Source organism: Papaver somniferum, chromosome 11 (assembly GCF_003573695.1).
Source record: "Papaver somniferum cultivar HN1 chromosome 11, ASM357369v1, whole genome shotgun sequence".
Taxonomy (NCBI): domain Eukaryota; kingdom Viridiplantae; phylum Streptophyta; class Magnoliopsida; order Ranunculales; family Papaveraceae; genus Papaver; species Papaver somniferum.
In genome coordinates this window covers 134,420,480-134,436,770 of record NC_039368.1, presented here as the reverse complement: position 1 = coordinate 134,436,770, position 16,291 = coordinate 134,420,480, and the positions used below count along the sequence as shown (strand labels likewise).

Here is a 16,291-nt window from a genome sequence, read left to right as displayed (position 1 = left end):
AAATAGGATCTTAATTCCTAAACGGAATATTTAAAACAAAAATTTAATTTCACTAAACTATTTTATTAAAATTAAAACATGATTTTAATTTCTTAAACAGTTTGATGTTTAATGGGTAGGTTACCAAAAGTAATGTATGTCAAATTCATTTCAACTGTCTATAAAAGAAAAATGATTTCTTCGTTTCAAAATGTACCAGGGCGGGCAGTCTATTATCCCTAAGCTATTTTCCCCTCTTGTCACTTTGTTGTGCACTTGTGTGTTTATTTCTCCTCCTAATCGATTCCTTGTTATTGAGTTTGTAAGTTGGCAAGTGTTGTAGTGCTTATAGTACTTGCAACGGACAGTTTTATCCTGGATACGACTTAACCGCGCATTTTTCAATATTTCATTATCGTAGTTCTAACAAAATTTCGTAAATTGCAAAAAAAAGAAAGGAAAAAAAACAAATGTTGCATGATGTTGCATTTAATGTATCGGATATCATTAACTAATGTAATCTGATAGATCTTTGGAAGCAACGTTACATTTCCAGTTTCATTTTATTTATTTACAAAAAAACCAAAAAACTAACAAACTGTGACAACAGCTGCTATATTTATAAGTAATATATAAACTACTCTTTCAGCATTGATCAAATTCAAGAAACACAGAATGAGTTATTCATCAAGAAACTCACTAACACAAACATGTGTAAAAATTCATCTATTCTTGAATTTTATCACAGTGTTTTCATCGGTTTCATGGATTAATGCTTCATCATTAATCAATGCTGCCGCTGCTCAAAACAATACTTTTCTTCAATGCATGTCTCCACAAACATCTTCACATCCATTTCCATTAAACTTTCCTACAACTTCCATTCAAAACCTTAGATTGGTTGCCACTTCTAAAAAACCAACTATCATACTTACACCAAAGAATGATTTAGAAATAAGAAAAGCCCTACTTTGTAGTAAACAAAATGGTTTACAAATCAGAGTAAGAAGTGGAGGTCATGACTATGAAGCTTTATCTTCTACGTCAAATTTCCCGTTCATCATCATCGATCTCGTAAATTATCGATCCATTTCTATCGACCTTGAAACTGAAACTGCATGGGTACAGGCTGGTGCAACAGTTGGTGAACTTTCTTACAGAATTAATGAAAAAAGTAAAACTCTGGCGTTCCCTGTCGGGACTTGTACTACTCTTGGTGTTGGTGGGCACTTCAGCGGAGGTGGTATTGGAACTTTGGTGAGAAAATATGGTATTTCTGCGGATAATATTGTTGATGCCACGGTACTTGATGTTAACGGCAACATCCTCAATCGGACTTCGATGGGCGAAAATTTGTTTTGGTCAATCAGAGGTGGAAGTGGTGCGAGTTTTGCAATCATTCTTTCATGGAAAATCAAATTAGTTCGAGTGCCACAAATAGTCACTGTTTTCTCACCTAGTAGAGTACTAGAACAAGATGCAACGAAGCTTCTTATGAAATGGCAAAAAATTGCACATAAACTTCCTGAAGATCTATTCATTAGAATCATCATACAACTGGGCACTTGGAATGGAGAAAAAACAGTGAACATTGTTTTCAACTCTTTGTATCTTGGCCGTGCTCAAGATCTACTCAAAATAATGCAACGAAGCTTCCCCGAGCTTGGGTTGACCGCGAACGACTGTAAGGAAATGGGTTGGATTGAATCAGTCATAAACTTCGGTTTCTATCGACAAATTCCAACTGAGACACTACTAAACAGAACTCACCCCGATACTTTGCCTTTCAAAGCCAAATCCGATTACGTGCAAAAACCGATTCCGCAGACTGGATTCCAAGGGCTTTGGAAAAGAGTTCTTGAAAAAGAAATGAACATGGTTTTCATAATTCTAGAGCCGTTTGGAGGATATATGAATAAGATTCCAGAGACGGCAATACCGTTCCCGCATAGAAAAGGTAATCTGTATGAGATTCAATACATTGTGAAATGGAATCAAGGGGAAGAATCTCAAAAACATATAGATTGGATGAGGGATCTTTACAGTTACATGACTCCATATGTTTCATGTACTCCAAGAGCTGCTTATGTCAATTACAGAGATTTTGATTTGGGTAAGAATGATGATCTTCCAAATGTGAATTATTTAAAAGCTACTCAATGGGGAATAAAGTATTTTAAAGGGAATTTCAAAAGATTGGCAATGGTTAAGAAAGAAGTTGATCCACAAAATTACTTCAATGATGAACAGAGTATTCCACCATTTTCATGCTAGTAACCCAATCAATTTTTAATTCCATGGCAACTTTTTACTGTTTGATTTGTTTGAGAGTGAGATAAGATCACTAGTGATTTTATTTTTCCGTCGATAAACTGATATGTTACGTGTATTATTTCAATAAAACTGATATGTTACGTGTATTATTTCAATAAAAAACATGCGGAAAACATACACTCACGGTTCCATTTTAATCGATGTTTTAGCGTTTTTTTTTATGTTCCAAAATAGACGAGTAAGCTTTTTTTTTTCCAAATTCTCACTAGTTTGTCCTTGCTTTGGAATCATACCATACCACCATTAATTTTTATTAAAATCAGTAGATGGATAATTACTCTAATTTTTAAATCCACTCCATGGAGGATAAATACTCTATCCTAAGTAAATTACAACGGGATTCATAATTTACACTAAATATAGAAACTAAAAACTAGGTGCTTTAAATTTTTAGGAAGCTATTAATATGGGTAGATTTGGAAAAAATTTACTCTCTATGTTATTTCTTAATCTGCGTGAAAAACTCTACGACATCAAGTAAAATGGAACGAAGAGAGTACTTAAATGAAAAAAAAATGAAGGGGCTAAATAAGAAAAAAAACAAAAAAACAGGGCTACCAAAGTGGGTGCCCTGACAGAATTAAAAACAGCTTACAGATTAGCCTGGACTTACTGTCCACCCACCAGATTTCAAATGGTGGCATATCCCACATTTCTTGTCATAGATTTTCCTATCTACTCCATTTTCATAGTGTGTTATTTACATTTTCTTGAAAGACCAACTAAGTCTTAAACTCTGAAAATACTAGTTCCATATCCTTGTACCTTTTTTTTTTCCGCTTTTCATAATGATTCTGCAGAGTTGCAATGAGACCAGTATTCTTTGACGAGCTGCGAATAAAGTGATCCTTCTTCCTTCATCAACTTCAAAGGTTCATCGTATTCTATTATCCTGCAGAATGAAAAGGAATCGCATTTTGCAAGGTTAGTAAATATTCAGATCAACAGATATTTCACTTGCTACAAATGTAAAAAACGTACCATCACTGATGGCAAGCACCATTGTACTGTCCATAACAGTCGGTATTCGATGGGCTACCGTAGTAACTGTACAACTCGCAAATTCCGTCCGTATGGTTTTCTGAAGAATGGAATCCGTTGCATTGTCGATGGAAGCAGTAGCTTCGTCAAGAATCAATATCTTGCTCTTTCGTAACAAAGCTCGGCCCAAACAAAATAATTGGCGTTGACCCATGCTCCAGTTTACACCATCTTGCTGAACTGCAAAATAATTGCAGGAACTTAATTACAGATTCCAACACAAAGCAGAAAAAGGAGAGAAATGAAGAAAAGATAGAAAGAAAGAACCTTACCTGAGCTATCCAAACCATCTCCTTTGTCTTGCATAGCTTCACGAAGTTGACATTTTTGAAGAACCTTCATACATTCTCATGGAAAATCGTATTTAGTTTGTAACAAAAAGAAAGGTTAAAACAAGGAACTGTAAGTAATACAATAAACATAAAAGTATGTACCTCCAAAATTTCTTGGTCAGTATGTTGCTCAAGGGGATCTAAATTGTATCTCACTGTCCCGTTAAAGAGAGTGGGATCCTGAGGTATGATCCCTAAGCGTGACCGTAAATCATGAAGTCCAATTGTTGAGATATCAACACCATCAATGATGATTTTTCCCTCAACTGGTTCTACAAGTCGAAACAAAGCACCTATCAGAGTTGACTTCCCGCTGCCAGTTCTCCCAACAATCCCAATCTTGTGTCCTCCTTGAAATGTGCAAGTAATCCCTTGAAGAACAATTGGAGTATTCAGTCTGTATCTCATCTGCTTGAAATCAATTTTTTTTCTGAAGTATACTAATCTGTATTAGACATAGCGTTAAAATGTTATCCAGAAGTTGCACATGGTATTATTAGTTGTTACCTTTAATTCATGGACCTCCACTCTACCTACGGCAGGCCAACTAGGAAAGGGACGGTTTCCTTCTATGACCTCCGGGGCTTCACTAGGAATGTTCATGTATCGATTTAACCTTTCCACCGAAATGATGTTATCTGACAATGTGCATTGATTGTTCATAGCAACAATAAGAAACATGTTCAGCGAAAGACCATACGACAGTGCCATCCCGACAAATCCTGCAAACAGAATGATTGGTTGAAACATTAATCAAGCTCCTGGTAGAATATCATTTCGCCGTTCTTTTTTCCCTTTTAAGTTCAGTAACAGAATTTTGCAAAGAAGAATGTAATTACCAGGAGAAAAAGTTTTCCGTGGGAGCAAAACCATCACAAGGGCCGAGGAGAAAAGAAGGACAGCACATAGTATTTCCAAACGTTGGATCAACCACTCACTTGCAGCAAAAATATGAAATGAAGCACTAGCGTTTCTGTCGATGAGGTCAAGATTCTTTGTAAATATCGGTTTTCTTCCTTAAAAGCCCTAATTGTCATTGCTCCTGCTATGGATTCCCCTAGATAGCTTGCCACCAGAGACTTGGTTGTTCCATAAATCCGCATAAATTCTTTCGCAGAAGCAGAATAATATCTCTGCTGAGCACAAGTATATAGTCAGATGTGTATTTTATACATGGATTAAGATCACAAGTGTGAACAAAGAAGAAAATTATTGAGCTTTACCTGTAAATGAATCACCATATATACCACTGGTACAGAGACCAACGATACTTGCCAAGTAATAACAGACACCACACCAAAATTAACCAAAGTACTAATAGAAGCAAGAAAAGCACCAACAAAACAAAATGGGAGATCAAGGTCCGGAATACTCAAATCAGATGAGACCTACGTGTGAAACATAGAAACATTAGTGCATGGAATTCTCAAAAAGTAAATGTCAGCTCTAACTATGGTAGTGATTCTTACCCGACTGAGTATCCTTCCAAAAGGTGTAGATTCATAAAAAGCTACTGGTGCACAGAAAAAAGAGTTCAATAACTGATCAAAGAAAGACTTTGAGGACTTCATACCCAAAGCAACTGTAGAAAGGGATCTAACGAGTATGAAGACTGTTGCGCTACATCCTAACAGCAAATATACTATAATCAGTCGCAATTTGCTGACTTGAGGGTTCTGAACATTAGCAGCCATCCAATAAGTCGGCATTGTTTGGAGGGAAAAAAAGGTTATTTGGCAGAAAATAACTAGTGAGAAGTACATGAAGCCTCTGTTCTGATTCAAGTACTGTATGTAAGGCTTCCAAACAGTATCACGGGCTTCTTTCTCTTCTTTCTCAATCAACTGATGCCCCATTGATTCATTAAGCCGCTTCTCATCAATACTTTTCCCAGTCTCTTTCCGAGAGGTAAGACGTCTATGGCTAGAATCCATCTTACTGAGCCTATCAGGGCCAGCTGTATCTTTATGTGCATTAGCAAGGGTAAGAAATTTCTGATTGGAAGCCAACAAAACATGGTATGGAGCCTCATCTAGGATTTCCCCATTCGACATCATCTGTTAAGAAAGTTCAAGTTACTATTAAATTTTATACGAAGTGAAAAGTCGTACTGCAGGACAGTAAAATAACTTGTGGGATTTGAACTGCAAACTAACCAGAACAGAATTAAATGCAGGAAGAAAATCCACTTGGTGAGTCACAAGTAAGACTGTTTTTCCTGAAAGAGCTCCCATAACATATTCCTGCACACGGTGGATATTAATCACAAGAATTCAAATACAGGAAACATAATTTGTAATGAGAGAAAACTGATGCCTGACATGGAATAAGCTTGTTGCAGTATGAGCATCAACCGCGCTGAATGGATCGTCCAAGAGATATATATCTGCATTCTGATATAGTGCACGAGCAAGTTGAATACGTTGTTTTTGCCCACCACTAAGATTGATCCCTCTTTCTCCTATTTCAGTGAGATCACCAAAAGGTAATAGCTCAAGATCTTGCACCAGGGAACATTTTTCCAGTGTTTCTTGGTACCTTTCCTTCTCCATGGTGCATCCAAACAGAATGTTATCTTGTATACTTCCTGACCGGATCCATGCCGACTGAGAAACATAAGCAGTCTTCCCATAAACCTGGATCTGCGAATAAAGTCGGAAATGAAAAGAGCACATTTGTATTGTTACATGTTTCATGGCAAGAAGGAAATCAAAAGCAACCAGTAGGTCATTCAAAACTTGTATTAGGGTACGAAATATCTTTATGTATGATTCTCAATACTCGTATGTAATACTCCTACAGTCTTTATAAACACCTTGACATACTTGCAAGTTTTCGAGACTTACAAAGGTTCAGTGTATACGACAAATACTAAGTTGTTTTTTTTCAAGTTATTTAAAACGAAGCAAGTTCAGTATCCTAACCAAACACTACAATAATTACTTAATTGAGTTCAGTTTTCTCATGAGATTTTGTTCTACTAGTCCTTCATGGTGTTCTCACCATTTTAACAACAATAGAAGGTGAAATCAAAGAATCACATCGATTTCTATTCTCTTCTTTTTTTTTCTTTTTTTTTTTGATAGATTTGTAAATTTCTATTAGAATGAAACAAAAGCTTTTTACTTACTGTGCCATCCACCTTTGGAACTTCTCCAAGTATGGCTGCTAATAGAGTTGATTTACCTGCACCAACCTCTCCACAGATAGCCACATTCTCCCCAAATTTAACTTCTAACTTTATGCTTCTTAAGGTCGGGATTGGTTGATTCTCTTCCCATGAAAAATTGCGTGAATTGATGAGAATGGCGTGTTTATCTTGCTTTGCATTTCCCACCTGCAACGCTACTTTACTCTCCAATTCAGGTGATCCTAAAAACTCTACAATTCGTTTAAATGCAACTTTTGCATGAATTATCGATCCAATAACATCCGGAAACATTCTAATAGGTTCCTGGTCAATGCGCAGAGTTGCAATAAAAATAAACACATTACTTGCAGTAAGAGGAACCTTGAGATAGTAACAGGCCAAAAAAGTTGAAGATGAAACAAACACAGGAGATGCCCATAACATGCATGCACTGTATCCTTTGTTTAGCTGCACATCTGTTAATAAATTGTGTTCCCCTTTCCTTAGTTTTTCTATAACAGACTTGAAATGTATCTCCCAAGCGTAAAGCTGCAACACCTTCATGTTCACCAGAGCCTCAGACATAGCCTTTAGTCTTTGACCTTGGGCTGCCGCGAGTTTACACTTAAATTTATTTTGGCTTCTGGCTAAAGGTGTATTGCATAACACGAATACTACTATTACAACCAATGCTGCAATTGCTGCATACCCCACAGCGCAGAATAGAATAATTAATCCAAGGAAAACTTGGAAACATGCTGTCCATGTTTGATGCATCCAGAAAAAGAATTCGCCTACTCTGAAGGCATCCACAGTTACATAGTTAACAATTTCTCCGGCTGAATGATTTGATTTTGTAGTATTATGAAGCCTCATTTGCTTCATATAAATTGCTGCTGAAAGAAGAGACCTGACTTCAATCCCTAATAGTCTGCGTTGGAAGTACCACTGCCTCTGAGATAAAGACTCGATGATTTTAGAGAAGAATAGTAATCCAACTAGTACATAACCCTCGTGTTTATAAGCTTCTCTCCCTTGTGTAACATCAATGAAGGCATTAAGAAACAAAGGACCCGAAGTAAGAGCGATTATCTTGAGAAATGCAAGCAACCCAGATATCAAAATCTTTTTCCAGTAACATAGAAATATTGACCGTAAAATGGCTGGATTGTTACTTCCTTTCTGTTTCTTCATTTGTTCCATGAACATCAAGAAACAATTTTCAGCTCTATCTCCTTTCCTTAACATGGGTATATCACCATCTTCAAGCACGTTCTTCTTACCCTTCTTCATCAATGGATTAAACCACCAAAATGACATTTTACCAAGCAGTCCAGCTTTAGCAAAAGGAGTCTCATCCTCAGTAATGTTGTTGAACTTGTCCATTCCAGTCTATTGTTATTTCTCTTACAAATTTCAATGACTTCCCCCATCAAAATGAGGTTACATAACGAAGCCTTACCTATTAAATGTTTCAGCAGCCTAATACAAGAAAATCACCACATGATCTGGTTGGCAATAAATTAAACATCTCAAGATTCTATAGACTAACTAATCATGCTAAACACGTAAGATATTTTCTTCCTATAAAGTCTAAAATCAAATCTTCAAAGGACTTTTTCTAAGAAATTAAAATAAAAAACAAATACTGGGTTGCATTTATTAATTAGTGATCGACTTCACGTATTTTGAAGCAATTGGGTTTCCACAATACAGACTAGGGTCAACACTGTCTTCCTAGTTATTTTATCGAACACTTCCAATGCAATTTAGAAATCACACTGAACAATTCTAGTTATAGCTTATAGCAGTAATTAACATACCTCAGATATATATAGATGTGATGATTCGTGGGTTTTTCTCCAATTATACAGCAGCAGAAATGCAGGTAGAAGTCCCTATGTGTCAGATATGGTCATCAAGAAAGCAGTTGCAACGAATTTCCACAAATTGAACAAAACTTTTGTGATCTATAAGATTCATTAATCTTCTCTAGAGATATCACATCTGACACAAGACATCATACCAAACGCTAAAGTTAGGGTCTGGTTTTCTTCTTCCAAAAATTCCAATTAGAGTTAGGGGTTTGAGATTTGGAGGAAATGAAAGCTGTGGGGTGTTTTTATATAGGATGTGAGGGAACTAAGGAGGTAATCGTAGCCGTTGGTTAAAAAACGTTTTATCATCATATCGGAAAAAACGGTTACATTGACAAATGATCATACAGTAAATAACACCCTACATATGATTATGTAACAGGCAGATTTACAGGTTGATTTTCTTTTCTAACTCAACCGATTTCCGTTTGAATCTGACTCATTACATCTAAGTCAGACCTCGAGTTGACGAATGATCTGAGGTCTGACTTGTAACAGGCAGATTGTTTCTTTTTTTTCTAACTTAACCAACTTCCGTTTGAATCTAACGCATTACATCTAAGTCAGACCTCGAGTCGACGAATGATCTGAGGTCTGACTCGCATCAAAAAACTAAAAAAGATAGTACTAAATACTTTGAGATCTGAGTCCGAGTCATATCCAAAACAAGGTGCTGTAATGTATGTACCCATTTTATCATGAATATGCAGAGTGGCTGTGAGTCCAGTATTCCTTCACCAGTTGCCCAAATAACGATCCTTCTTCCGCGATCAGCTTCATTGGTTCATCGTACTCCACAATTTTCCCTATAAAACAGTAGAAAACAGTACTGCTGATCAGTTTCAAGCACATAACAAATCTGATTCCATAATTACTGTTATCTCATTGTCATACATGAACAGAATCGATAGGATTTGCTGGAAGAAGGTAATTCTGACTGATGCTAATGGTAACAATTGAAAAGAAATTCACTTAACAAGAGTGTATAAAACACACCATCACTTATACCGAGCACCATTGTACTGTCCATAACAGTAGGTATTCTGTGACCCACGGTGATAACAGTACATTTTTCGAATTCTGTCCTCATGGTTTTCTGGAGAATGTAATCTGTTGCGCTGTCGATTGAAGCGGTAGCTTCATCAAGCACCAATATCTGGCTCCTCCTCAGTAGAGCTCGCCCCAGAAAGAACAATTGCCGTTGTCCCATGCTCCAGTTTACACCATCTTGTTGAACTATAAACAATTTCAATGATCATAAGAAAAACAGAGGAAGCGACAGAAAACTAGAGATCACAAACGAAAGAGAGCCATAGTTTGCAAGTAAAGCTTCTTTGTATACCTGAACTATCTAAACCCTTTTCTTTCTCTTGCACTGTTTCCCGAAGTTGACATTTACCAAGAACCTTCACATACATGCATTAGAAGTTCTTATTAATTACACTGTTTCTGCAGAACATAAAGAAATTCTCCAGATTTAAAAAACAAAGCACGGCATATAAGCACCAAAGAAAATACCTCCCAAATTTCCTGATCTGTATGCTGAGAAATGGGATCCAAATTGTATCTTACAGTCCCGTTAAAGAGAGTAGGATCTTGAGGTATGATCCCTAAGCGAGATCGTAGATCATGAAGACCTATAGTTGAAATGTCAATGTCATCAATGATGATTTTGCCTCCTACTGGTTCTACCAGCCGAAACAAAGCACCTATTAGAGTTGACTTCCCACTGCCAGTTCTACCAACAATCCCAATCTTGTGCCCTCCTTCAAATATGCAACTAATTCCATGAAGAACAATTGGAGTATTGAGCCTATACCTAATCTGTTTCACCTTAACTGCTTTAGTATTTAATCTTTATTGGACATATATGATTTACTAATGCTACATATTTTTAACTAATTACCTCCAAATTATGGATCTCCACTCTACCTACCGCAGGCCAACTGGAGAAGGGTCGGTTTCCTTCTACAAGTTCTGGGGCTTCGCTGGGAATATGCAGGTACTGGTTTAGCCTTTCCACAGAAACGATATCATTTGTCAAAGTGCACTTGTAATGTACAGCAACTGTAAGGTATAGGTTCAACGAAAGACCATAAGACAGTGCCATACCAATAAATCCTGCCATAAAATAGATAGTTAATCCAAATTTCTCATTTGACAAACCCTTGACAAAATTCTATAGTTAATTCGTAACTTTTGGTTATCTGTGAACAGTAAATCTATTAATATGGGCTGCGAAGCTAAAGGCAAGAACAGAGGGGCAAAAGAAAACAAACATGATACACCTACCAGAACCAAAAGTTTTTGTAGGAAGCAAAACCATCACAAGGGCTGAGGAGCAAAGAATAATGGCGCAGAACATTTCCAAACGTAGGATTAACCACTCATTTGCAGAAAAAATGTGAAAAGAAGGACCAGCGCTATTGTCGATGAGATCAAGATTTTCAGAAAAGAATCGATCTTCTTCCTCAAAAGCCCTAATTGTCATTGCGCCTGCTATAGATTCGCCAAGATGGCTTGCTATTATCGACTTGGTGGTTCCATTAATCTGCATGAACTCTTTTGCAGAAGCAGAATAGTATCTCTATCGGTTTAAGGACATATTCGAAAGAAGTGAATCAAAAATACAACAAACGAATAGATTATTAGATCAAGTTACCTGTCTCACAAGAAGTGAATCAGAAATACAACAAACTAATAGATTGATTATTAGATCTACAAATCAAAGAAGCAGCATCCTTGCCAATTCCATCAATGTCACATGAAAATTCATGCTGTATGAATATCAGAGCAACCATTCGGGATTTAGTCCTATGAAGTATGTAAATGATGCTTCATATGTATAACCCAAAATTTTGACAGGAAAAGTATTGGAGTTTTTACCTGTAAGAGAATCACCACGAATATCATCGGTATGGATACCAACAAAACTTGCCAAGTTATAACAGCCAGCACCCCGAGATTGGAGCAAATATTAATAACAAATATAACAGTCGCAACGAAGTTGACTGGGAGATCAAGGTCTACAGTAGCCAAATCAGAAGAGACCTGCATAAGAAATATAGAAACATTAGCCTCGCACAGTTCTCAAAAAAAAGACATTTCAATTCTAATTTTGAGGACTCTTACACGGCTAAGTATTCTTCCAAGTGGTGTAGACTCGTAAAAAGTGGTTGGTGCACGAAAAAGAGAATTAAGTAGCTGATTGAATAGTGACTTTGAAGACTTAATACCCAAAGCAACTGTAAGAAGACACCTATAGAGTACAAAGAACATTGAGGTACATCCTATCAGAGAGTACACCAGGATCAGTCGCAATTTACTAACTTGAGGGTTCTGAACATTAGCAGCCATCCAATAGTTTTCTACTATTTGAAGAACAAAAAAGATGATTTGGCATACAATAGCTATGGAGAAGTAAAAGAAGCCTCTGTTCAGACGCAAATACTGTACATATGCTTTCAACCCAGTGTATCCGGTTTCTCTTTCTTCTTGCTCAGTCAGCTGATGGTCGACTGATTCTTTTAGCTGATTCACCCAGTAACTTTCAATCTTTTCAGAAGAGGTTCCACATTTATCCGGAGAAATTATGTTAGCGTGTGTTTCAGCACCAGCTGTATCTTTGTGTGCGTTAACAAGGTCGCAAAATGCTTGATTAGACGACAACAATACATGATATGAATCCCCCTGTTGGATCTCCCCATCTGACATTAACTGGCAAGAAAATAGGAACCGTTCAATTTATTTTAATGTTTTAAACCATGGGTGACAGATATCAAAACCGAACTTTTAAAATGCATGAAAGAAAAATAATGCAGTGGATTCTTCAGCAGTTCATGGGTCTTTTCACTAAATCGTGTTAACATACTTTAGTTACTGCTCTAAATTTAGTATATTATTAGTTACTCCCTGAACAGAGGATTTGTGACTGGCCAAGCTTACGTAGAGCAGGGCTCAGTCTTTCTTAGCTTTTTAACAAGACTATTGATAATTCTGATGATAGGTAAACATAAAATTTATGAATCAAATGCAGCACGAAGGACTTAAACTGCATACTAACCAAAATTGAATCAAATGCACGGAGAAAATCAACTTGGTGAGTTACAAGTAACACCGTCTTCCCTGATAAAGCTCCCATTATATACTCCTACAAAAACCCAGTTAGATTTCAGTATGAGATAAATAAAAACATACGAATTGCAAGTAAAAGAGAATTGTGATATCACACACATTAAATATGCTTATAGCAGTAAGGGCGTCAACTGCACTAAATGGATCGTCTAGAAGATATATATCAGCAACCTGATAGAGTGCACGAGCTAGTTGAATACGCTGCTTCTGACCACCACTTAAATTGATTCCTCTTTCTCCTATTTCGGTGAGATCACCATACGGTAGCATTTCTAGGTCCTTCACCAGTGAACACTTTTCTAATGTTTCTTGATACCTTTTCTTATCAATGGTGCAGCCAAACAATATATTATCTTTTATACTTCCTGACTGGATCCATGCCATCTGAGAAACATAGGAAATCGTTCCATAAACTTGAACCTGTACAATAGAAGGAAGAACGGAACGAAAATGAGTCACATTAATTTTACTTATATCATGTTTTTCAACGAGAATTGAAATTTCATATTATGTGGTTCCCCATTCGGCGTATCAGAGATTTACAGCTGTACATGCATCTTAATATTTTCGTAAGTTTTTAGATTCACAAAGGGATTATACACAAAAACAGAAAATTGACAAAATTGATTCGTCGGAGAAGATAACAATTGTAAGTAAAAAAAGTAGTAGGATTTTTATTCTGCGAAGTGTGAAATTCTCAGAGGGTTGACCTCCCAGCAAAACCATAGGCACTTAAGCCTCTCAAGAAATATGCCTTGATATTTTAAAATCACAGCAGAATCTTGTGGAAGAGAAGAACTTACTGTCCCCTCCACCTCAGGAACTTCTCCGAGAATTGCTGCTAATAGGGTTGATTTACCTGCACCAACCTCTCCGCAGATAGCCACTTTCTCACCAACTTTAACCTCTAGGTCTATGTTCCTTAAGGTGGGCACTGATGGATTTTCTTCCCACGAGAGATTACCTGAACAGATATAAATGGCGTGCTTATGTTTCTCAGAATATTCCTTCTGCCTAATTTTCCCACTCTCTAACTCAGGTGCTACAAGAAACTCAACAATCCTTCCAAATGCAACTTTTGCACGAATGCACATTGCTATGATATCTGGAGTCTGCCTAATAGGTTCCTGAACAATGCGTAAACTTGCTATGAATGTAAAGACATTTTTTGCATTGAGAGGAACTTCAATGAAGTAGCAACAAACAAAAGTTGCTGAAGATACCAATACGGGAGAAATCCAAAACAGACAGACATTATAAGCTTTCGGCAGCTGAGAAGCTTTCAAAATCTTGACCTCCTCTTTCCTTAGCCTTTCTATGACAGATTTGAAATACATCTCCCATGCGTAAAGCTTCAAAACCTTCATATTCACAATAGCCTCTGATATAGCCTTCAGCCTTTTGTCTTGTGCCTCCACGAGCATAAGCTGAAACTTAAGCTGTAGTTTGGCCAAGGGAGTATTGCATATCACGGAGAGTACGATTACAACTAAAGCGGCAAGAGATGCAAGCCTAACTGCACCAAAAAGAATTGCTAATCCAAAACACATTTGAAGGCATGCTGTCCATATTTGGTGCAACCAAAAAGGAAATTCCCCTACTTGATAACAATCTACAGTGACATAGTTGATTATTTCGCTAGCTGAAAGCTTCGTCTTAGCGGCGCCAGAAAACCCAACTTGCTTCTTGTAAATAGCTGCTGAGAGCAAAGACCTGACTTTAAGTCCCAACAATCTACATCTGAAGTACCACTGCCTCTGTGATAAGGACTCGATGAATTTTGTCAAGAACAGTAATATAACTAGAATGTAACCCTTGTGTTTAAAAGCTCCGTTACCTTCTACAACGTCAATAACGGCCCCAAGAAACAAAGGACCGGCTGAAATAGTGACTACCTTGAGAAATGCAAAGAACCCAGATATCAAAATCTCTTTCCAATGGCATAAGACGATTGCCCATAAAATGGATGGTTTAGGTTTCTTTTGCTTCTTTAGCTGTTCCACAAACAATAAGTAACAAGTTTCTGCTCTATCCGTCTTTCTTAACATGGGTATATCATCATCTTCAAGGGTTTTTTTCTTACCCTGCTTCATCAATGGATTCAACCACCAAAACAACAGTTTACTAAGAAATCCAGCTTTAGCAAAAGGAGTATCACTCCTAACATTGGTGTCCATGTTTCTGTCTAACTAGATTAGATACAAGCTTTCACCATTTAACTATTTCAGGTGTTTTAAGGAAGATCTAGTAGAGCTTTGTAAAATTTATGAACATCATATAATGCATAAACAACTCTGTTAAATCAGTATTTACTAACATGCTCTTCATTTTTAAATATTAAATTTCATTTTGTTGTATGTGACTCAGATTTAAAACTCTATGGGTGCATAATTGCATAAGACAAATTAAGGGGAAATCTAATAGATTTCTGTAAGATTTATGTATATACTATAATGCAAAAACAACTCTGTCAAATCAGTATGCACTAACATGCTCTTCATTTAAATATCAATATCAATTTTCACTTTGTTGTATGTGACTCAGATTAAAAGCTTTAGCAAAACGGGTATCACTCCTGATACTGTTATCCATGATTCTGTCCAACTAGTTTAGTTATATGACTTTCACCACTGAAGGTATTTTAAAGAGAATCTAACTGAGTGTTGTAAAATTTATGATGATAGTGCCAAATCAATCTTTGGTAACAAAAACTAACATCCTCTCCATTTAAATATCAAATTTCATTTTGTTGTATGTGGCTCAAATTAAAAACCTTATCCGTGCATAATTGCATAAGACAATAAATCATCTAAAGGACTACACAAGTTGCATATCAATAGGACTTAATCGACACTTGGACTTAATCGGCTATCAATAGGACACAAAAAAATAAACGAAGATATAATAAGACTCGAATGCAAAACAGAATTATTTTTCTACCTCTAGGTAATTGCTAGGAATCAACATACCTCAGCTACATATGAATGTTAGCCCTGTGTGTTCTGATTTCTCCAACTTGGAAACACATATCAACAGTTCAAACTGAAACCAGAAGCACCGATCGATACACTCCGCGGGTCTGTTCACCTCACAAATAAACACTATTAACATATGAAGGAAGCTGGAAGTGAAGGTCCGTTTGTTGTTTCATGTCAATATGATGTAACTAACGTACCTCTTAAACTTATGGGCTGGAGCACTGAACAACTATCCATCAATCACCAACCAGGGAATTCACATCACACTAGCACTGGGATCAAAACCACCGGGCTACCCATGAAGAATCAAAAACTAATGTAAGGATGAAAAATGAAATGATACCCTGAGTGATTTTCTGTCTCCACTGCTTAGTGAAATAATAAAGTGTCGGACGATTCTCATGATTGATAAAAATAGATGAAACATTTAGTTAACTTCAGAATCACTTGAATTTACTTGTACAAAAAAAAAAAAAAAAAAAAAAC

At 36.7% G+C, this 16,291-nt stretch overlaps 2 protein-coding genes, 1 long non-coding RNA gene and 1 pseudogene across 4 annotated transcripts in view; 1 reads left to right on the top strand and 3 right to left on the bottom strand.

The window, feature by feature from the left end:
* The first annotated feature begins 683 nt into the window (after positions 1-683).
* Positions 684-2,272, top strand: LOC113322411 (berberine bridge enzyme-like 22). Its single transcript, XM_026570491.1, has one exon. The coding sequence runs from the start codon at positions 808-810 to the stop codon at positions 2,251-2,253; it is 1,446 nt and encodes a 481-aa protein (XP_026426276.1). The 5' UTR covers positions 684-807; the 3' UTR covers positions 2,254-2,272.
* A 563-nt stretch (positions 2,273-2,835) lies between these two features.
* On the bottom strand, positions 2,836-8,233 carry LOC113322409 (annotated as a pseudogene).
* A 477-nt stretch (positions 8,234-8,710) lies between these two features.
* Positions 8,711-15,125, bottom strand: LOC113322408 (ABC transporter C family member 10-like). Of its 2 annotated transcripts, XM_026570490.1 has the most exons (12): positions 13,631-15,125; positions 12,927-13,247; positions 12,757-12,843; positions 11,826-12,410; positions 11,580-11,744; positions 10,986-11,280; positions 10,600-10,814; positions 10,212-10,517; positions 10,036-10,099; positions 9,690-9,929; positions 9,382-9,499; positions 8,711-8,823 (listed from the first exon to the last, which is right to left on the bottom strand). In XM_026570490.1, exons 1-11 carry the CDS (start codon positions 15,002-15,004, stop codon positions 9,390-9,392), a joined length of 3,762 nt encoding a protein of 1,253 aa, XP_026426275.1. In that variant the 5' UTR covers positions 15,005-15,125; the 3' UTR covers positions 8,711-8,823; positions 9,382-9,389. The 2 variants fall into 2 exon arrangements, with proteins under 2 accessions (XP_026426275.1, XP_026426274.1); XM_026570489.1 differs by lacking the exon at positions 8,711-8,823 and having other exon boundaries at positions 8,984-9,499.
* A 656-nt stretch (positions 15,126-15,781) lies between these two features.
* Positions 15,782-16,291, bottom strand: part of LOC113322415 — a 3,109-nt gene continuing 2,599 nt past the window's right edge. Inside the window, exons 5-6 of the long non-coding RNA XR_003347135.1 lie at positions 16,003-16,097; positions 15,782-15,906 (exon numbers count right to left, since the gene is read on the bottom strand). This is a non-coding gene — a long non-coding RNA (uncharacterized LOC113322415). The remainder of the gene's footprint in view (positions 15,907-16,002; positions 16,098-16,291) is intronic.